Source organism: Esox lucius, chromosome 15, assembly GCF_011004845.1.
Source record: "Esox lucius isolate fEsoLuc1 chromosome 15, fEsoLuc1.pri, whole genome shotgun sequence".
NCBI classification, from domain to species: domain Eukaryota; kingdom Metazoa; phylum Chordata; class Actinopteri; order Esociformes; family Esocidae; genus Esox; species Esox lucius.
Window position 1 is genome coordinate 17,907,590 of NC_047583.1, and position 22,245 is coordinate 17,929,834.

Below are 22,245 nucleotides of genomic sequence, written 5' to 3' on the forward strand. Positions count from 1 at the left end.
ATTCATAATGCATACTTGGCTTCGCCTGCAAGGAGATACAAACTCGGGACCTATAGTTCGCAGGTCCGTTTCTCGAACCACTACGCTATTTAACAGGTATACTCAGTCACTCACTCAATCAGTCAGTCACTCAGGAACAGACATTCGTTCTTCATGGCCAGCTCCGCTTACGCGGTCCGGCAAAAAAGAACCTTGTGGAACATCTCACAAGTAATTAGGTTAATTGGAAACTGGTCAGTAACATGACTGGGCATAAAAACAGCACCCCAGAGAGTATGAGTCTTTCAGAAGTAAAGATGGGGAGGTGTTCACCACTCAGTGAAAGACTGAGCAGGCAAACAGTGCAACAATTTTAGAATAACGTTTCTCAACATTAAATTGCAAGGAGTTTGGGGATCTCATCATCTATGGTACATAGTATCATTAAAAGATTCAGAAAATCCGGAGAAATCTCTTTATGCAAGTGACAAGGCCAAAAACCAATATTGGATGTTCAGACTCTCAGGCAGTACTGCATTAAAAACAGACACGATTCTGTAGTGGAAATCACTGCATGGACTACGGGATGCTTCCAAAACCATTGTCTATGAACACAGTACGTTGCTGCATCCACGAATGCATGTTTAAACTCAAGCATGCAAAGAAGAAACCAGATAAAAACCAGAAACGTCTCTGCATTCTCTGGTCCTGAGCTCATTTAAGACGGACTGAGGCGAAGTGGAAAACTGTCCTGTGGATTGAGAAATCTAAATTTGAAAAAAAAAATTGGGAGTGATGTAAGCTATGTCCTCTGGGCTAAAAAGGAGAGAGACCAACTGGGTTGTTATCAGAGCCCAGTTCAAAAGCCAGCAACTGTGTAGGTATGGGGGTGCAGTAGTGCACATGGCATGCACATCCCAACTTTTCTGGAAATGGGTTTGTATAAACTCCACCCTAAATTTCATTCTAAATGCCTACTGCTTGCTAAATGTTTTGAAACTTTAACAATCATGTTTTATTGCAGTATTGACTACTAGGAATGACTAAATTGCTTCACCTTGCATTTATTGTTGTGCTGCTACAAGTTCATCATCCAATTATTTTTTATCTACTGGCCTACCTGAGACTTGAGATCCATTGTTGGGAGGGCATACGGCCTGCCAATTCATTAATGTTCAAATTGCCTAAATAGATCATGCAAACCACTTTACAACCAGCTGTCCCTTGATGGTACAGTTTCTTAATGATTTGTCTGTAGTTCTGAAAATTCTAGATTTTCTATAAAAATGTGAAGAAAATTGTGAAATCTAATAAAAGTATATTTATTCCAATGTACATACATAAAATGCAAATTAATTATAAAAAAATCATACCTGCAAAACCTGCAAAATCTGCAGTGTATCAAATACTTGTTCTCCCCACTGTAAGGACATATATAAGGACAATACTGAAAGACAGGAAAGGTATAGACTGTTATCTTTTATTTCTGTCTGTTTCAACATATATGTTATACCAACTAAAAATAACAGCACATTCAGAGGTCCATCCCTCCATTTTTTGTAAGTATTGGGACAATTTAACTTAAAGCAAATGTATGAAGTATAAAAGCATGTAATCACAAATCCACAAGAACAGCACTTTTGTTTTCCCATCACTTTAAGATTCACCTTTGTCTCATCTGTTCATAAAACTCTGTTCCAAATCTGTATTGCCTGATCTCTGTACTTTTCAATAAATTGTAATACATTTTTTTCTGATTGTGATGCTGATCAGAGGCTTACAGCGTAGTACTTGTAATTTTGCTGTCGAGGTCTTTTACAAATTCTGGAGGCTGTTTTTCACTGACACTTATTTTAGGGTTGTTTTTCATAGAAAGCTCTGTAGTCTTCATGTTGGATTAGGCCGACTGACACCAAACGCAGACTCCAAAGGCAAAAGCAAAGAATGCACTTCACATTCACAGCTCTTTTATGTTTGAACGATCTAAGCAACATGAAATACCAGATCAATTAGAAACACCCAATACTTACGCTCACATAAAATCGGGGGATGAAACAGTGTTGTAATTTAGTTCATAAAATGTGTTAAAACAGAGAAATAAAAGATTGACATTCTGTACTTTTGCCTCAGATTCATCTCTTAATCATATTTTCATATACCATAAGTTGACATCAAAAACAGACATTTTAACTTTGCTGTCTCAATACTTATAAAGGACAGTGACTCATTAAGTGTGTTGTTTTATTTTCTAGAGCATATTTTTCAAGGGTGCCAATCATTTTGGAGGCAACTATAAACCCAATTAGTAATGCCTCTATGTTAAATATTCAAGACAGAAAGTGACAATTTATCTTCAAGAAGGGGTCTGACTTCGTCTGAAATACAGTACCAGTGGAATGTAAAACACTTACCCAGAATGGGTACTTCTGACTGGTACTGTATTTCAGACGAAGTCAGACCCCTTCTTGAAGATAAATTGTCACTTTCTGTCTAACATTAACACAATTAACATTGTCATTAGCGATAATCTTGCCAATATTTAAACCTCGCAAATTAACAGTGATCAGGATGGACAAAAAGCTGTAGCCATTTCTGACTTTGGGACCACAGATATAGAACACCTATGAATATTTGAGAGCCTACAGCTCAGAAATTCATTCCATTGCAGAAACGGTCAAATAACTGTCAAATGTAAATATTTATTATACATGGAATGGATACAAATGTAACAAAAAACACAGTTCAATTTCTGGCTGCTGTCTTAGAAATCTGTCAGACCGTAGTATGACTACCCAACCTTCTCCCTCAAATGTGCACTACCCCTCTTAGATTTCACAGAAACTGAATTAAAGGAATATGGTGCAACACCCACTATCCCATGCTTACACAAATTTGATGCATTTCAATTTAAGGGTGTAAAATTGAGGACCTATTCAAGGGGATGTGTAAGGAATCAGTGTGTAGTGGTAAAAGGCTAAGATGTGTTTCTGGAGTAGACCATTGTTTCCAAAAATAACCTAAATCATATCTCAACTATATTGTTTACTAAATAGGAGCTAAAGATGAAAGGGCACAGTGGAATGTCTTGCTGCCATCACTTCAGCTGTAGTACCACCTGTGAGGAGACAAACACATTATCAGGATTTGGATACATTTGTATAAATGTCTGAAAATATAGATGGATGCAAGGATGATGTTCCACAAATTCTGCTTTAGCACAGAATTGCAGGCTTCCAAAATTTCAAGCAATCAACTGGATGATATATGGTTAACTGAATATGTTGAGGGTCTAAATGTGGGCATTGCAGTAGGATCAACAAAAAGGGCTGTACGGTAACACAGCCAACTGAACAGATTGTTGACACTTTACAAGGCTGTGCAACTATGTCTGCATACAGTTTTCTATTTTCTTGAAGCAAGTCTGCCGTCAAAATAAAATAAACAATCTGATATTTGCCACTGCTAAATCCAGTATTCCTCTGTGTACAGTGGCTCTCAGAAGTATAAACCCCCTTGGACCTTTATGCATTTCACTGCGTTACAACAATTAATGCATTGTGTTACAACCAGTTTTTACCAACGATCAATACAAAAAAAAAAAGTCCATAATCTTGAAGAAACAAGAAACCAGGCAAGCATAGTTCAGCCAGACCAAAATATAAAGTATTGTCCTCTTGAGATTCGAACCCAGGTCACCCACAGGAAAGGCTGCGTCGCTTTGTCTATACGGAAAAATTCTTAATGTGTACTTCGCTTCGCCTGGGAGGAGAACTCGAGACCTATAATTCGCTTCTCTAACCACCACGCTATTTAACAAGGGGTAGTCCGTCAGTCAGTAAAATACATTTGCTCTTCTTGGCCGGCTCTGCTTACGGGATCCGGCAAAAAAAACCTTTATATTAAGGTAACTTACATAGTACGTTAAAACAAGTCAATAGTACAAAGACAACATCAAATGTGGATACTGCAAATGTTTATTGTTCCTGGTAAAATACATTGGGGAGAACAAGTACTTGATACACTGCCGATTTTGCAGGTTTATTCTACTTACAAAGGAAGTAGAGGTAAATCCAGAAAATCACATGGTGTGATTTTTAAATAATTAATTTGCATTGTATTGCATGACATAAGTATTTGATCACCTACCAGTAAGAATTCCAGCTCTCGCAGACCAGTTAGTTTCTCTTTAAGAAGCCTCCTGTTCTCCACTCATTACCTGTATTAACTGCACCTGTTTGAACTCGTTACCTGTATAAAAGACACCTGTCCACATACTAAATCAAACAGACTCCAACCTCTCCACAATGGCCAAGACCAGAGATATGTGTAAGGACATCAGGGATAAAATTGTAGACCTGCACAAGGCTGGGATGGGCTACAGGACAATAGGCAAGCAGCTTGGTGAGAAGGCAACAACTGTTTGCACAATTATTAGAAAATGGAAGAAGTTCAAGATGACGGTCAATCTCACTTGGTCTGGGGCTCCATGCAAGATCTCACCTCGTGGGGCATCAATGATCATGAGGAAGGTGAGGGATCATCCCAGAACTACATGGCAGGACCTGATCAATGACCTGAAGAGAGCGGAGACCACAGTCTCAAAGAAAACCATTAGTAACACACTACACCGTCATGGATTAAAATCCTGCAGCGCATGCAAGGTCCCCCTGCTCAAGCCAGCGCATGTCCAGGCCTGTCTGAAGTTTGCCAGAGGAGGAATGGGAGAAGGTCATGTGGTCTGATGAGACAAAAATAGAGCTTTTTGATCTGAACTCCACTCGCCGTGTTTGGAGGAAGAAGAAAGATGAGTACAACCCCAAAAAACACCATCCCAACCGTGAAGTATGGAGGTGGAAACATCATTCTTTGAGGATGATTTTCTGCAAAGGGGACAGGGCGACTGCACCATATTGAGGGGAGGATGGATGGGGCAATGTATCGCGAGATCTTGGCCAACAACCTCCTTCCCTCAGTAAGAGCATTGGAGATGGGTCGTGGCTGGGTTTTCCAGCATGACAACGACCCGAAACACACAGCCATGGAAACTAAGGAGTGGCTCCGTAAGAAGCAGGAGTGGCCTAGCCAGTCTCCAGACCTGAACCCCATAGAAAATCTTTGGAGGGAGCTGAAAGTCCATATTGCCCAGCGAGAGCCCCGGAACCTGAAGGATCTGGAGAAGGTCTGTATGGAGGAGTGGGCCAAAATCCCTGCTGCAGTGTGTGCAAACCTGGTCAAGAACTACAGGAAACATATGATCTCTGTTATTGCAAACAAAGGTTTCTGTACCAAAAATTCAGTTCTGCTTTTCTGATGTATCAAATACTAATGTCATGCAAATTAATTACTTAAAAATCATACAATGTGATTTTCTGGATTTTTGTTGAAGAGTTCCTATGATACAAATTACAGACTTCTAAATGCTTTGTAAGTGGGAAAACCTGCAAAATCGGCAGTGTATTAAATACTTGTTCTCCCCACTGTACATGCCCACTTTGAATTTGATGGCATCAACACGTTTCAAAAAAGGTGGGACAGGGGAAAAGACTGGAAAAAAACTGCGGAACATCTCAAAACAACCACTGGTGATTTCTGGCAACAGGTCCATATCTTTCCCAGGCTAACTGGCAACAGGTCAGTTACATGATTGGGTATATATAAATAGCATTCTAGCGAGGTTAGTTTCAAAAGTTGGGAAGGGGCTCATCACTCTGTGAAAGACTGTTCAGTCAAACAGTGCAACAATTTAAGAATAACATTTCTCAATGAAAAATTGCAACGCATTTGGGGATCTCATCAGCTACGGTAGATAATATCATTAAAAGATTCAGAAAGTGTGGAAGGAGTGAAAACTGCAGTGGATAACTGTGCTGTGGTATGACAAATCACATTTTTATTATTTTGGGGGGAAAAAAGCGTCCTCAAGGCCAAAGAGGAGAGTGACCATCCAGCTTGTTATCAGCGCATAGTTCAAAAGCCAGAATCTGTGATGGTATGGGGGTGCATTAGCACACATGGAATGGGTGACTTACACACACTGTGAAGGCACCATTAATGCTGAAAAATATATACAGGTTTTGGAGCAACATGTGCTGCATCCAGATGACATATCTTTCAAGGAAGGCCTTGCTAATTTCAGCAAGATAATTTGCCAAACCACATTCTGCACGTACCACAACAGCATGACTCTGTAGTAAAAGAGTCGAGGTGCTAAACTGGCCTGCCTGCCTGCATTCCCGACCTGTCACCCATTGAAAACATTGAGAAATATATAACTGTTGAGCAGCTGAAATCCTATATCAAGCAAGAATGGAAAAAAAATTATCTTTCAAAACTACAGCAATTGGTCTCCTCAGTTCCCAAACACTTAGAGTATTGTTAAAAGAAGAGGTGATGCAACACAGTGATAAACCCCACCCTTGTCCCAACTTGTTGCTGGCATCAAAATGGGCATGTATTTTTACAAAAACAATAAAATGTCTCAGTTTCAACATGTTGTCTTTGTACTATTTTCAGTTAAATACAGGGATAAATAATTTGCACATCATTGCGTTCTGTTTTTATTTGCATTTTACACAGCACCCCAAGTTTTTGGGAAAAGGGGTTGTAACCTAAATGATCTGTGGTGCAACCAGTTGTCTTAAGAAGACCACCTGTGTGCAATCAAGATGTGTTCCATATGATTTCAGGTCATGAAGAAAAAGGAATTTTGAAAGCAAATCCAGATTAAGCCTTTTCAAATCAGGAGTAGAATATAAGAACATTTCCAAAGCATTGAATACCCCCTGGATTACAGTAGATTATTATAAAGTCCATTATTAAGAAATGGAGACAATGGGACACAAATTTGAATCATTCGAGAGCAGGCCATCCTCAAAAAGTAAGTATACACTCAAGTATTTCCTGTTATATATTTGTCATTAATTTAGAAAAGTCAAATAAATAAATAAATAGATAAATAGATGGGTGAGTTGCAGAAATAACTCGAGAGGGGTCCTGTCCCCTAGCCTGCTAAACTAACTTCTACTAACCTGCCTAACTGGCGCAGTTAAAATGCTACAAGCAAATAGCAAGCAGCTGCAGGTCATCAGTCCGGTTGGGTCACAAATATATTTTTGTCAGAAAGACACACACAACACATACATAGGACAACAGAAATACAGAAATACAGGGGATAAAAAAAATATAAGTACCATTAGGTGAATGAGACCCAAAAACACTGCCAGAAATCCCCAGCTATTATCCACCTGACACCAGTAGGTGAAAAGATAATGATGTTAGACCATCAGTAGAACTGCCAAGGAAACTGTTCTTAAGCTATCCAAATCACACCCTCCCAGTGATACTGGCCAAACAATGTTCAGACACACACGGGGGCACACACACACACGCACGCACTCACACAAGCACTTACACAAACGTGCACACAGACTCACACGCCAACATTTACACACAGACTCACACACAAGCACTCACACACATGTGAACACTTACACGCAAGCACTGACTGTACATACCTATGAACCACTGAAACATTGGAAAAACAGAAACACACATTTGACAGCAATTGACCAGTCACTATCCTAATTGTGTGTGTGAGTGTGTGTGTGTGTTTGTGTATGTCCCCGAAGGTTGTACCTTATTGGCAGCTTCCAATGAGCTGATGAGTGTTTGTAATTCCTCTCTGTTCATCTCGAAAGATACAGCCTTCAGGGCTCCGTTCTCCTTCACATCCAAACTGAGGTTGATTAGAGGGGTCTGGAGACACGAGATCTTATCGCTAGACAATGCCAGCTGGGTGGGGTCAGGGGTAGAAAAGAGACACAACTTAGGATTCAACAGTATAGAAATCAAATCCCAACGCCCCAGGGCAGTAAAGGGGACACTGCTCCAAAAAGGGTACAGTCTTTCAGATGTCTAACTTTCAGATGTGTCCTGAATTTCTGTGTTCATGAAAGATCTCATGGAACCTATCATGAAAGTAGGGGTATTATTTATAAATGCCAGGTAAAACCTAGCAGTAAACCAACCAACAGGACTGTAAGAAAATCCTTGACCAATCAGTTTATCAGTTAAAGGTGTATCTTCGTACTGTAGTCCAGTGAATTCACCTTTATCTGCCAGTCAAAATCCTGGAGGGTGGAACTGGACACATTATTTGTCCTCTCCACCAGCGCCTGACGGATTTCCTCCCGTCTGGCCCTCAGGACAGTCAGCACAGTCTCCCCGCACCCACTGCCCACGTCTGCCAACACTGCCAGCACCTACCCGAAGCAAAACGGGTTGGCAGGTGAAGGAAGGTTTCATCACATATGCTGTGTATTAAATATCGTTGGTAAACTAAAAAGATTACATTCAAAATGACTGGAAGGAATTTATTGTGTGGGTTGTAAGATTCAGACACGAACACCACACATGATACTGTCAAAAACTGAAGACACAGGAAAACATTTATTTATGAAAAACGTTTTGTGAAAAGGTATTGCAGCTCATCTTTCCCATCTGGTGTAACCTCTCATGGTGATTGAGCAATGAATAGGAAGTGGCTGGTCTTATTATTATTAGTCTGCCTATAATTCTATTTACATATAGAACATTCAGTTAATCAGTTTCTCAACTGTAACAGATGAGTCTGTGCATCTCAGTTATAGTTTACAAGTATTGTCAATGCCTCCTAACTGAAATAACTGTGGGAATGCCAAAACTCACATATCATGAAAAATGTGGGTTGACTGGGTGGGTGTTCACACTGAATTTTAGTCAACTACAATTTGCCAAATACAAATTGTAAGAAGGGGCAGTGTAAACCTTTGCTAAACTTAGAATAATCTCTAGTGTTTCATATCAGAAAACAGGTCAATGGTACCCAACTGTAGGACAGCCTAACACGTACCTTTGCAGTGGCAACACACAGATGACACACCAGACCAAAAAAAAAATGTTCAGCCAACAATAATACAACTGGCTCAATGTAAGTATGCAAACCCTGACCATGCCTCAACAAGTTATTGAGAAACACTGACCAAACCCAGTGCACTGCTGGTTTGGCTTACATTGCAGTCATCAAGAGGCCCTATACAAACCCAATAGGCCCAATATACATTAAAGGGGCCAACTCAGTGTAACGGACAGCACCCTCATAAAGCAGTGATTCACTGCACTACACATCCTTGCAAATCCACTCTCCTCACTAACGTCAGCCATACATGGAATGTGACCCAAATTTAAACCTGCATGATCCAAAGAAATTACACAAAGAAATCATTAATTCCTGCCTCACCTCTTTGTCTGGCATATTCTTACCCACTGCAACCCGAAACAGAGAGGAGATGGAGTCAAGGAGCTCCATCCACTCCACAAGGCTCCATGTGTCACTGTAGTCTGCAAACCGAGGGGGCTCCCGCCCACACACACCGTCCACCACCCTGTGTAACAGCTGGGGGACAGAAAGTGTGAACCATTGTTATTGTGACCTTCATGTTGACAATGGTAGTCTATGCTGGGATTTAAAGTATTCATCCATAACAAGTCCTCAAACAAGGCCATGGCCATGTTTGTGAGAGTCCATAGTGTTTTAGATTTTCATACTGAAGTATTTGAACGCTTTGGAATTACAAGCAAGCACTATACTCCCTCTGCTGGTCAGTTGCTGGTTGGGTCAACCTATAACACTGAAGCCTCGACAATCCTAGGCTCTAAATGGGTTTAAACAGTATGATTAAAGGTCATACCTCCGGCCAATCATAAGGTAAATTAAAGAGGCTACCATATCCTTACAAATCTACCAAAGTCCCTACATGGGTGTTTTAGGATTTCGTTTTATTATATGCTTTCCTGATGGTTAGAAACAAAATCACAGACAGATTTTCCTAAATTCATTACTAACTGAACTGCAAAGCACTGACATCTTTCTCTAAACTAAAATACAGTTTTGGAAATATTTGGAAGTTAACTTTCATTTAAGCGATCAAAAAATTATTCTAAGACAAAAATAGATAAATAATAATAATCAAATACAGAATTTGTGCACAAAAGATAACATTTTATATTAGGAATAAACAGACCTGACTTCACTAGCAGGCTGTGAGTTGTCACACTGCACCGTACATCAGTTAAACTAGCAGATCCTTTTCACTCAGATTAAGATCTGTCCACATTAAGCAGATAATTAAAGCAAGTGAGGCTTTTTTGTATAGCAGAGCAATAAAATGGCGTTGAATTGAGTCATGGTTAAAAATGTATACCAATTTTTATGTGACATGTTATTTGTTATTCCCTTCCTTGACAGGAGTTTTCTAACTGTAAAATGCTTTCTTACGGCCTTTCCCAAAAAAGCTAATTATTACATAAAATGAAAGTAGATATCAACACAAGGAATTTACACAGTGATAGAAACATCTGGTTGTTACATATTGATAGAAGTTTGAAGTATGAACATCATATCCACTAATGACTTGCCTACACAACAGCACTTACATTCAGGCTAAGGTCAAACGCTACACCTCTACCAAAGCTTTTTGGTTGACACCTCTGGTCTTTTGGCTTTCCCAACACTATAGGAGGCCAGCTCCGGCTCAACCTAGTCCAAGATCAACACTATACTGTCAAAACAATGGTAGAAACTAAGAGAAGCTGGGATAGCTAAACATCTAAAAAGCTATAACATAATTTTGCAGACAAGGCGTGGAACATCTGAAGCTCATTTATACCTCTTCATTAAAAGAGCTTATTACTCAACATACCCAAAGAGCTAAATGAGAGGAGGGCAGGGGACTTTTATATTAATTTGCTGGAACTCTAGTTGAATCTAAAGAGAGTAAAATTAAGATGGGGGCCAAATCATGAAATCTTCCATGCGACTGGCAAGACGCCAAGCTTCGAGTGATGACATTATCACAATTTATCATGCTGTCCAGATACCAGGTCAAAGTTGTCCTCAAGTTGCAGGAGTCAGGCAAGATCTCTGTCGCCAGGATGTTCCCACGAAATCTGAGACTCCTCATATTGAACAAAGTGCAAAGATCTGATTAAACTTGTATTGACTAAATTATTGTATTTTAATTAGTTTTACAGCCATGTCTAGACTTTTCAGATGACTCATAAAGGTTTGAATGTGTAGAATTGTTTAAGTGAATTACAAATGTATATTTACAGGGATATTGAGAAATTCTGTTTGCTGGTATGCATTTTTATTAAATGTACTGTTATTGCTTAATTGTAATACATTTGTCTTTTGAAATAGAGACATCAGCATTCCTCGTACTTCAGATATTGTTGGGCAAAATGCTGCAAAGTAATTGTCTGTCAAGAGTATGCTTACACACTTAGAAAATATGCTTTGAGTCAAACTGTAAACCACTGATCCATGATGCATAATAATGAAATGTTGGAGCATCGATCGCTTAAATAAGCTCATGTTCTAATCCTCTTTGTTATTGCTAAATTTATCCTTTAAATTGTATAGTCCTTTAATTGTAATAGTACTGAGACTGCACTCGTGAAGGTAACAAATGACCTTCTAATGGCCTCAGACAAAGGTTTCGCATCCGTCCTGTTGCTTCTACATCTTAGTGCTGCTTTTGACACTATTGATCACTTCCTTCTCTTAGAGAGACTGGAAACCCATATTGGGCTACATGGACATGTTCTAGCCTGGTTTAAATCTTATTTAAATATCAGTACGTATGTGTGGATGGCCTACCCTCAGACAAATCAAAGGTATGTTTTGGTGTTCCTCAAGGCTCGGTTCTGGACCCATTACTGTTCTCACTATACAGTGGGGCAAAAAAGTATTTAGTCAGCCACCAATTGTGCAAGTTCTCCCACTTAAAAAGATGAGAGGCCTGTAATTTTCATCATAGGTACACTACAACTATGAGAGACAAAATTAAATTTTTCCTGAAAATCAAGTATTTCTCACAGAAATGTATTGCATTAACACATGTTTTGCTATACACATGTTTATTCCCTTTGTGTGTATTGGAACAAAACAAAAAAGCAAATTAGACATAATTGCACACAAAACCCCAAAAATGGGCTGGACCAAATTCTTGGCACCCTTTCAAAATTGTGGATAAATAAGATTGTTTCAAGCATGTGATGCTCCTTTAAACTTACCTGGGGCATGTAACAGGTGTGGGCAATATAAAAATCACACCTGAAAGCAGATAAAAAGGAGAGAAGTTGACTTAGACTGTGCATTGTGTGTCTGTGTGTACCACACTAAGCATGGAGAAGAGGAGAAGAGAACTGTCTGAGGACTTGAGAACCAAAATTGTGGAAAAATATCAACAATCTCAAGGTTTCAAGTCCATCTCCAGAGATCTAGATGTTCCTTTGTCCACAGTGCGCAGCATTATCAAGAAGTTTGCAACCCATGGCACTGTAGCTAATCTCCCTGGACGTGGACGGAAGAGAAACATTGAGGAAAGGTTGCAACGCAGGATAGTCCGGATGGTGGATAAGCAGCCCCAAACAAGTTCCAAAGAAATTCAAGCTGTCCTACAGGCTCAGGGTGCCTCAGTGTCAACACAAACTATCCGCTGACATTTTAATGAAATGAAAAGCTATGGCAGGAGACCCAGGCGGACCCCACCGCTGTCACAGATACATAAAAAAGCAAGACTACAGTTTGCCAAAATGTACTTGAGTAAGCCAAAATCCTTCTGGGAAAACGTCTTGTGGACAGATGAGACCAAGATAGAGCTTTTTAGTAAAGCACATCATTATACTGTTTACCGAAAACGGAATGAGGCCTACAAAGAAAAGAACACAGTACCTACAGTCAAATATGGTGGAGTTTCAAAGATGTCTATTTAAACTTAGCAAAACATCTATTTAAATGTTTTGCTGCCTCTGGCACTGGGTGCCTTGACTGTGTGCAAGGCATCATGAAATCTGAGAATTACCAAAGGATTTTGGCTCGCAATGTAGGGCCCAGTGTCAAAAAATGATCACAAGAACGGTGAGCAAAAATCCCAGAACCACACGGGGGACCTAGTGAATGACCTGCAGAGAGCTGGGACCAAAGTAACAAAGGCTACCATCAGTAACACACTACGCCGCCAGGGACTCAAATCCTGCAGTGCCAGATGTGTCTCCCTGCTTAAGCCAGTACATGTCCAGGCCCGTCTGAGGTTTGCTAGAGAGCATTTGGATGGTCCAGAAGAGGATTGGGAGAATGTCATATGGTCAGATGAAACCTTTTTGGTAAAAACTCAACTCGTCGTGTTTGAAGGAGAAAGAATGCTGAGTTGCATCCAAAGATCACCATACCTACTATGAAGCATGGGGGGGGGAACATCATGCTTTGCGGCTGTTTTTCTGCAAAGGGACCAGGACGACTGATCCGGGTAAAGGAAAGAATGAAAGGGCCATGTATCGTGAGATTCTGAGTGAAAACCTCCTTCCATCAGCAAGGGCATTGAAGATGAAACGTGGCTGGGTCTTTCAGCATGACAATGATTCCAAACACACCGCCCGGGCAACGAAGGTGTGGCTTCGTAAGAAGCATTTCAAGGTCCTGGAGTGGCATAGCCACTCCAGGATACTTTTTTGCCCCACTGTATATGCTACCTCTGGGTGATGTAATCCGGAATCACAATGTCAATTTTCACTGTTATGCTGATGACACCCAGTTGTATATTTGAATATGAAGCATGGATAAGCCCAGAAATTAGCTACTTTGGAAGCATGCGTTTCAGATATTAGGAAGTGGATGACAGAGACCTTCTTCCTTTTAAACTCAAGAAAAACAGAAAAGTATGTTTTAGGACCCAAGAAACAAAGAGCTTTGTTGGCAAATCTCACTGTGAACCTCCACGGCTGCATGTTCGTATCCCATAAAACTGTAAGAAACCTTGGCGTTACCCTTAACCCTGACCTCTCCTTAGATGAACATATAAAATCTGTCTCAAGAGTTGCTTATTTTCATCTTCGAAACATAGCAAAATGCTATGCTTTTGTTACTTCTAGATTATATTACTGCAATGCTTTTCTTTCTGATTACCCTGACAAAACAATAAATAAACTTAGTGCTGCACGAGGCTGCTAGAATCCTAACTAGAACAAACAAAATATTTACACTGGCTGCCGATTAGGATTAGGGATGATTTTAAGGTTTTATTGTTTACCTTTAAATCAATACTTGCTCCTACTTACCTCGCTGAAATGATCCAGCCATACATACCTACACGTAACCTTAGATCGCAAAATGCAGGCCTTTTAATTGTACCTAGAATTTCTATAGAAATTCATAGAGCTCCACTACTGTAGAATGATTTGCCAATCAAGGTTAGAAATGCAAGGTTAGCCCCTGTGCTGACAACTCCCCCTCCCCCATGTTGTCCCTGTCCTTGTCCATCTGGTCATGCTTCCGACCTGGACTAAGTTTAAATAGACTCTGGACTCAGCCCAAATGCATTTATTAATTATTACAATTTGTAATAATTAATATGTTCACCTGGCATAGCCAGAAGAGGACCGGTCAGCCCTCTGACCCTGGGTCCTCTCCAGGTTTCTTCCTAAATTTCGGCCTTCTTAGGGAGTTTTTCCTAGCCACTGAAATCCAACACTACTGTTGTTTGCTCCTTGGGGTTTAAGGCCGGGTGTCTCTGTAAAGCACTTTGTGACAACTGCTGGTGTAAAAAGGGCTTTATAAATAAATTTGATTTGATACTACTAGAAAGTTTTAGCTACCTTTCTAGCCTATGATCAATTCGATAATATTACATGACGTCCAGACCGTTGTGCAAGTCGAAATTCACGAACTGCAACTTGTCTAAACAATTTCCAACCATTACATTTTTAAGACCTCATAGAATGTTTTAACCTCCATACATTTCTATATAAAAATGGTGGTGGGCTAGCTCAAAGAGTATACTGATTAGCAAAAAGCACCATTGCTTTCCAGTGCTATTACATTTTGAACTTGAGAGGATTTACTTCTACGACCACTAGAAACCGATGGTTACTCTGGCAGAGCGACCACTTCTTCAATCTATGGTTGTTGATTATCTAGCATGTCTCAGAAATATTTTTTCTCGATGTTAGTGGCAAATCATTCTGCCATTACATTTAGCATTTTAATAATAAAAGACACATTTTTTGTTTTTTGCTGAAGTCAATCATGTTAAGCAGCTAATACTATCACATCACTTCTCTGGAATACAAAGCAGAATCATACTGCATAGGAGAGAGTGCTAACTACTGGACAGGCCTATTTTAAAATGTTGCCCAGAATGTAACTTAGTATTAAATACGTCTGTGTTTTTCCACAGACGTAGTTGTCAAGTTTGAAGATGATCCAGGAAATCAAATATAGCACGTTGTTCTTTTATAGATACATTCATAGGAGATTGCTCAATGTTATTTAAATAGTTTATTATTTATCAATTTTTTTGTCTGTCCAAATCGGGGGAAATAGGCCAATGTTAATGAGAGGGTCCATACAGTATAGTTTTGCAATTTTTCCCCTAAGACATCGTATCGATTCACTAACACGAATAATACACATTATAATAAGTTTCCTGTCTGTGTGTATACTAGCCTGAGTATGCCTAAAAGCACTGGTCCACTATACTCATGACGGGTAATCACTTCCACAGACACTGCTGTCCACATTCATGTTAGAACTGCTGGAAAAGTCTGTCTGACTTGGCCTTGATCAATCAATATGAAAATGTTGAATATACCCTGCATGATTGGAATTGATCCTATACGTGTCTTGTCAACCCAAACTGAGTAGCAGCTTTATGTTAATACGGGACTGACTGGGCAGAACAAAGCAGTTCTTGCTTCATATGTGACTCTTGCAGGAGCTAGCTGTTTGATTGAAGTTACATTTATTTTGGTACTGTGTGCACTTTTGTAAGTGCGTTCGCGGGCTCAGACAACGCAATGGGAGGTGTTAAATTCCAATGTCAAACTTCATAAATACCGCTATATTTGGGGCAACACCAAGCAGTATTTTGATTCGCTAATATAACACACACTTTACTCAGTAAGGTCGTTGATACGTTTACTTCCTAATAATCTACTTGGAATGGTTGTTGTCAGGCTCACTAATAATAATCTTTCTTGGCAATATATGCAAAACGATGCTGGAATCTCCTAATATTGCATTGTCTATATATATATATTTGTAAATCAATTTACAGAGAAATAAAGCTATGATGGCCTTTTTTACTTACTTTTGGGCATTCTCCTGGAGATAACTTGGCCAGTATATGGTTCATATCTTCCTCTAGTTCCGCCTTCCGTGTGAAAAAAAAAACCCAGGAATCAGCTGATAGACTATATGGTCACATGGTAAACGTGCTGGTGTATTGTTCATCTTTTGGAGAGGTTTGAATGGGAACATTTACTTGATAACCCCTCTGTTAAGCTAAACATTTCATGAAAACACTATATATTAGCTATAACCCCAAACGCAACAATGCAGTCGACAACGTGGCAATCTGGCTCATTGAGCCCGAACACTAAAAAGGATTGGGTACATAGTAACGGCCATTCGAAGCTTCATTACCGTTCTTCTAGCAGCAAGATATTATGCTAGCAGCGCTAAATCAGATTTGCTTTTTCAAATTAAAAGCCATCCTAGAAATTTATGGGACAATATAGTTAATCGAATCTGTACATTAATGTCCGTTCCAATGTTATTCTTGTCTGTTCTTTTTCACAGACTACATTAACTATATTTCCTTACAAATTTCAATGATGGCTTTTATTGTGATAAAGAAAATCTGAGTACTGCCAGCATAATATCCTGCTGCTAAAATAACGCTATATGAAGCCTCGAATGGCCATCACTAGGTACATCATTTACCCTACCTTTGATCAAAGAAATTATGGTTGTATTCGAGAGCATCAAAGCGACTCCATGAAACCACTAACTGACCTATGTAGAATTCATCTTGTATCATAAAAATAAATTACTCATTATAACGTGTAGATAAGTGATTCACAGTTTACCCACTATACATTCTGGTTTGGATCCTCTCAATAGGCCATTATTGAAAGGAATTAATGGAATGTCACATGCATGTTGGTAGGCTACTTGCAATAGTAAATCTAAGCACTTTGAAACCACTATTTCTTTAAATAAACCTCAATTTTCCACATAGTTCTACAGTCATTGCCCCTAACAAAAAAAACTGATTAATAATGAGCTGCTTAAAGTGTACCGATTATGACCAGAGTTTGCAGGTTTGGAAATGACAGACATGGATTACATTGATAGTATTTCGGGTAACATGGAGATGACAACCCTGAAAACAATGTGTAATTGCCATGCTTAGTGTAACAAACCATAAATTAAAGCAAATGACTAAAGATGACAAATTAGCAATTTTTCAGTTAAATTAATGTTTAGGAAAAGGGCATTTTGCTCAACTTTACACGCTAAAAAACGCAGAAAATCAATTTCTGGGATTTTTTCAGGCAGGAATATGACTTAGTGCCAGGGCAAGGTGGAGCTATTAATATATTGCTCACACCTGTCAAATCCTTCAGATCTCAAGAAGTGCACTGGGTGTATGGCTTAGGGGTCGATTAGGAAACCGTGCTTATTGAAGCATATGATTTCTCTAGTTATGTAAGGGATCATGCACGTTTTAGAGAAACGCCTTTCAGCCTTCCAGTGGAGCAGATTAACTCAGCTGAATATAAAGAATGTTCTTTCTCTACTGAAATTATAAAACTGTAAACATTATGGTGGTGCTTTCTTGTAGGCTACAATGCTGTCATAAAATTAGTTAATTGTCATTTTGAATGTAGCCAACTAAAGTCAATTTAATCTTGGTCCACTTGTTTGTTGACTGGCATATCCTAAACATGGGGGCTGCGACAAAAACACAGCTGACTCTACTGTACATCCCTAAGTAAGGAATGCCTGATTTGTTTCTAGACAGGGGACAAATAGATTTTTGATTTGGTTAAGATGTTTTATTGAAATTGTGTTCTGTGAAATATTTTTATATTAAAACACGCACTCAAAATAAATTATTTTAAGGTGACATTGGTTTTCTGTTGAGAAATATTTGAAAGAACTGAAATATGGGGCTTGTATAAGTATTCAAACCCTACAGACTTATATTTGGTAGAGCTACCTTTTGCTGCAACTGCTTTAAGTATTTTGGTAAGAGCATTTACACACAGTTTAAGAGTGATGTTGGTTCATTCTTTTCAGATGTTCTCCTAGTTAGTTGGATGATGCTTAATAGGATTGAGAACAGGACATTGACTGGGCCACTGCAGAATATTGTTCTTGAGTTAGTCCAACCTGGATTTAGCTTTGTGGTTAGGATCATTGTCCTGCAGACAAGTAATTTTCCACCTAAATATTTATTCTGGAGAACTGAAGCCAACTGTGCTCGCTGGGATATCCAAAACACTAGATATTATTTTTTACCCTTTTTCTCACCAAGAAAATTAATTGTGAAAACTGGGGGCTTATAGAGCACATGGGGTGAATCCTTATCAAGTAACATATTTAAAATTTTTATTTTTCTAATCTTTCAAAATAAAATGTCATCTTTTGCTTGATCATCCACAAGCCATAGGTAAATATATTTAGGAAGGACTGTCTAAACCGGGTGAGAATTGAAAGCAATCTCCCGTAAAAATGTATCGCGCTATTAATGGGTTTCACAAAAAGTAATCGCTCTACGACTGCCGTCTGACCAATCGCCTTGTGACATGAATAACAACTAAAAAGTATTTTGATCTGAGTCACAATTTACACGACACACTACGGGTTTGAATCTCTAGGACACAACCATGTGGGGTCTATCTACAAAACACGGCATTTCACCCTAGGGCGGAGCCTTAAGTCACAAGGATCGCAGGGTACATGGTGGTCCAGCGGTTTCCAAAAAAAGTCTCACGGTTTCCATGACAACATATTAACGACACAGACCGCGCTATCTCAGATTTTCTTTTTCAAAATAAAAGCCATCATTCAAATACACTGAACAAAATTATAAACGCAACACTTTGGTTTTTGCCCCCATTTATCATGATCTGAACTCAAAGATCTAAGACTTTCTTTATGTATACAAAAGACCAATTTCTCTCAAATATTGTTCACAAATCTGGTTTTCAGCTTCCAGGAATTGTGTACAGATCCTTTCATCATGCTGCAACATGAGGTGATGGTCATGGGTGAATTGCACAACAATGGGCCTCTGTGCATTCAAAATGCCATCAATAAAATGCACCTGTGTTCGTTGTCCATAACACATGCCTGCCCATACCATAACCCCACCGCCACCATGGGCAAATCGATCCACAACGCTGATATCAGCAAATCGCTCACCCACACGACACCATACACGTTGTCTGCCATCAGCCCTGTACAGTGAAAACCGGGATTCATCCGTGAAGAGAATACCTCTCCAAAGTGCCAGATGCCATCGAATGTGAGCATTTGCCCACTCAAGTCGATTACGACGACGAACTGCAGTCAGGTCGAGACCCCGATGAGGACCGATTGTTGCAGCAGCTGTCTGGGTGGCTGATCTCAGACAATCTTGGAGGTGAAGATGCTGGATGTGGAGGTCCTGGGATGGTGTGGTAACACATGGTCTGCAGTTGTGAGGCTGGTTGGATGTACTGCCAAATTCTCTGAAACGCCTTTGGAGACGGCTTATGGTAGAGAAATGAACATTCAAGTCACGGGCAACAGCACTGGTGGACATTCTTGCAGTCAGCATGCCAAATGCACGCTCCCTCAAAACTTGCGACATCTGTGGCATTGTGCTGTGTGATGGAACTCCACATTTTAGAGTGGCCTTTTATTGTGGCCAGCCTAAGGCACACCTGTGCAATAATCATGCTGTCTAATCAGCATCTTGATATGCCACACCTGGGAGGTGGATTATCTCGGGAAAGGAGAAGTGCTCACTAACACAGATTTAGACAGATTTGTGAACAATATTTGAGAGAAATAGGCCTTTTGTGTATTAAGAAAGTCTTAGATCTTTGAGTTCAGCTCATGATAAATGGGGGTAAAAACAAGTATATAATTAATTAGTTAACAATCTTGTCTGTCAATTTAGTCCGTCATTTGATGTTTAATGTACGTTCCAACATCTATATTGCCTTATATATTTCAATGATGGCTTTTATTGTGATAAAGAAAATCAGAGTGCTGCCAGCATAATATCCTGCTGCTAAAATAATGCTAATGAAGCCTTGTTTGGCCATCACTACTTCAGGGTGCAACACTAAACATTCTGAACACAACACAGCAGGGAGCACAACCCCTTCTTAATGATAAGCATGTTACATTAGTAAATTATAAACACGTAAATATATATTTAATGTGCAGTAAATTGTACACTCAGACATTCATTACTTGAATATTCCATATCCTAAAAACAAATACAGTTATGTTAAAAATGACAGACAAAATTATTTTGCTCAAAATGTTTATTATCCATCTTCAAATAACAGACAGCGAGAGAGGAAGGGAAGAATGCAGCCTATTTATTATTGCAGATTGTGTATACACTATTGCACACTTCTCATTGAAGGGATAACTATGGTTAGCATTGCTTAGGCTGTGGGATGACAGAAATTACATTTTTAAAAATCCATTCAGATTCAGGTCAATTTTGTTTGACCATAACAGTTAGCTATGTACCAGTACAAGCAGGGATAGCTTCAACTGCAGCTTCGGTAGCTATTCTATATAACGTTTAGTTGCTTAAAGTTCCATAGGCTCAAAAAAGTGCATTATATCAAAACCTGTCAGGCCTTGTTAAAAACCACGGTTCTTGTCAACAAAAGCATGTGGATAATCTCATTACCATCCAGGGGATATATTTTTCCTCACTATAATGTCTTTTTTCATATTACACCATTCATTCATTCATCCCATAAGAGATGTTTGTTTCATTTAGGCTTAGTTTAGTTTAGTTTTCATAGCCATGTTAATGTCATCAAGGCAAGGTCCTAACTTGGTAACATTTTATTTTGAGAGTCCCAAAAGTGCGTTTGTTAATGCTCTAGAGATTATCTACTGACTATCAGTAACATTTTTCTACTGACATCTACTAACCCTCACCCTAATGTTAACCTTCATCCTTCTTAACCCTAACATTAATCTTTATCCTCAACTTTCCAAAACCTGCCCCTAACCTTAACAAGCAGTTGCTTATCAACAGATATTTTGTTTAAAGTTTGGTGAAATTTTAATCATAGCATTAGTAGCTATAGAACATCACACAATGAGGTATAATTCTCAAGTCTGTGATAATGCTTAAAATAATAGTGACATCACCAGCTATGAAAGTTATGAGTTATGAAAAATAATATTTGTTTTAGGTAACATAGAAAATACAAACCTGTCTTCTTGCATGATTAGCCTGCATAGCAATTTATTTCGTAATTTTAGTTTATGGTAGATGCTTTACCCAGAATAGCAGGCATTTTGTTGGATGCATATAGTGCTACTTTCTCAAGCAGTTATTGAAGGAAGAACTGTTGTATTACATATTGCATTAGTCTCTGTGCTACATATTACTTTTTTGAAGGGAAAACTGTCTTGTCTAATTGTAGAACCTCAATTGGCCAAATGGTTTTGATGCCAGTTCATCTTGCCAATTAAACCTAAGAATACAAACTGCTAGATACTATTCTAAAAATATAATATAAGCATTATGTAAAATTCTCAAAAAGCCATAACAAGTAAATAAAGTTGTATGTACTAAATAACATAAGCTTTGTTAACTGCACTCAAAAGTCTTGTGATATGAAATGTTACTAACATATGAGTTAGTTCCACTTTATAATTTTTGTTCTACTGACCTTTGTAGTTTTTAATCATCAATACTGAATTAATGTAATGAGTTAGACAGTTACTTTTTACAGTGTATATATTTACGCAGTTATAAAATACGGAGGTGGTGTACACCTCCGAATAAAGCAGACCTTAATCTAAGTGGATCCCAATTTATTTTTATAGGTTAATTAATTAGGACTGACCCATCGCTCACGATCGCTCCTTGTCCACGCAGTAACCACGCCCACTACGATTTAACGCGGGTGAGATGCCGTGTGTCTAGCGCGGTGTAATGACAGTATCTTTGCTACAGCAGCCCAGGTCCACCATCTTTGGTTTTAGTAGCGCGAATATCTTTTGTCCACAACTGTAAAGTTGTACATTTGTCACCATCGCTTCTTGTCCCCGCCGTTATTCTCTAGTAAAAACTGTACATGAAGGTGTAAAGAGCAGCGTAACCTGAATAAACCACGCCCACTGCGATT

At 39.1% G+C, this 22,245-nt stretch overlaps 1 protein-coding gene across 2 annotated transcripts; it reads right to left on the bottom strand.

Annotated features, from left to right (window-relative positions):
- Window positions 1-1,443: 1,443 nt before the first annotated feature.
- commd8 (COMM domain containing 8) lies at window positions 1,444-16,497 on the bottom strand. Of its 2 annotated transcripts, XM_010892384.3 has the most exons (6): window positions 16,167-16,497; window positions 9,257-9,412; window positions 8,088-8,240; window positions 7,615-7,770; window positions 7,170-7,223; window positions 1,444-3,094 (listed from the first exon to the last, which is right to left on the bottom strand). In XM_010892384.3, the coding sequence occupies exons 1-6, from the start codon at window positions 16,209-16,211 to the stop codon at window positions 3,074-3,076; spliced, it is 585 nt and encodes a 194-aa protein (XP_010890686.1). In that variant the 5' UTR covers window positions 16,212-16,497; the 3' UTR covers window positions 1,444-3,073.
- Window positions 16,498-22,245: the final 5,748 nt, after the last annotated feature.

Bases quoted from the DNA above. Each gene is read 5' to 3' on its own strand.
- commd8 (XM_010892384.3), bottom strand. From the start codon at position 16,211: ATGAACCATATACTGGCCAAGTTATCTCCAGGAGAATGCCCAAAA. The intron at 8,241-9,256 runs GTGAGGCAGGAA...TGCTTCGGGTAG, and splicing joins AGAATATGCCAGACAAAGAG to GTGCTGGCAGTGTTGGCAGA. The intron at 3,095-7,169 runs GTACTTATATTT...GTCTCCTCACAG, and splicing joins TGGGTCTCATTCACCTAATG to GTGGTACTACAGCTGAAGTG.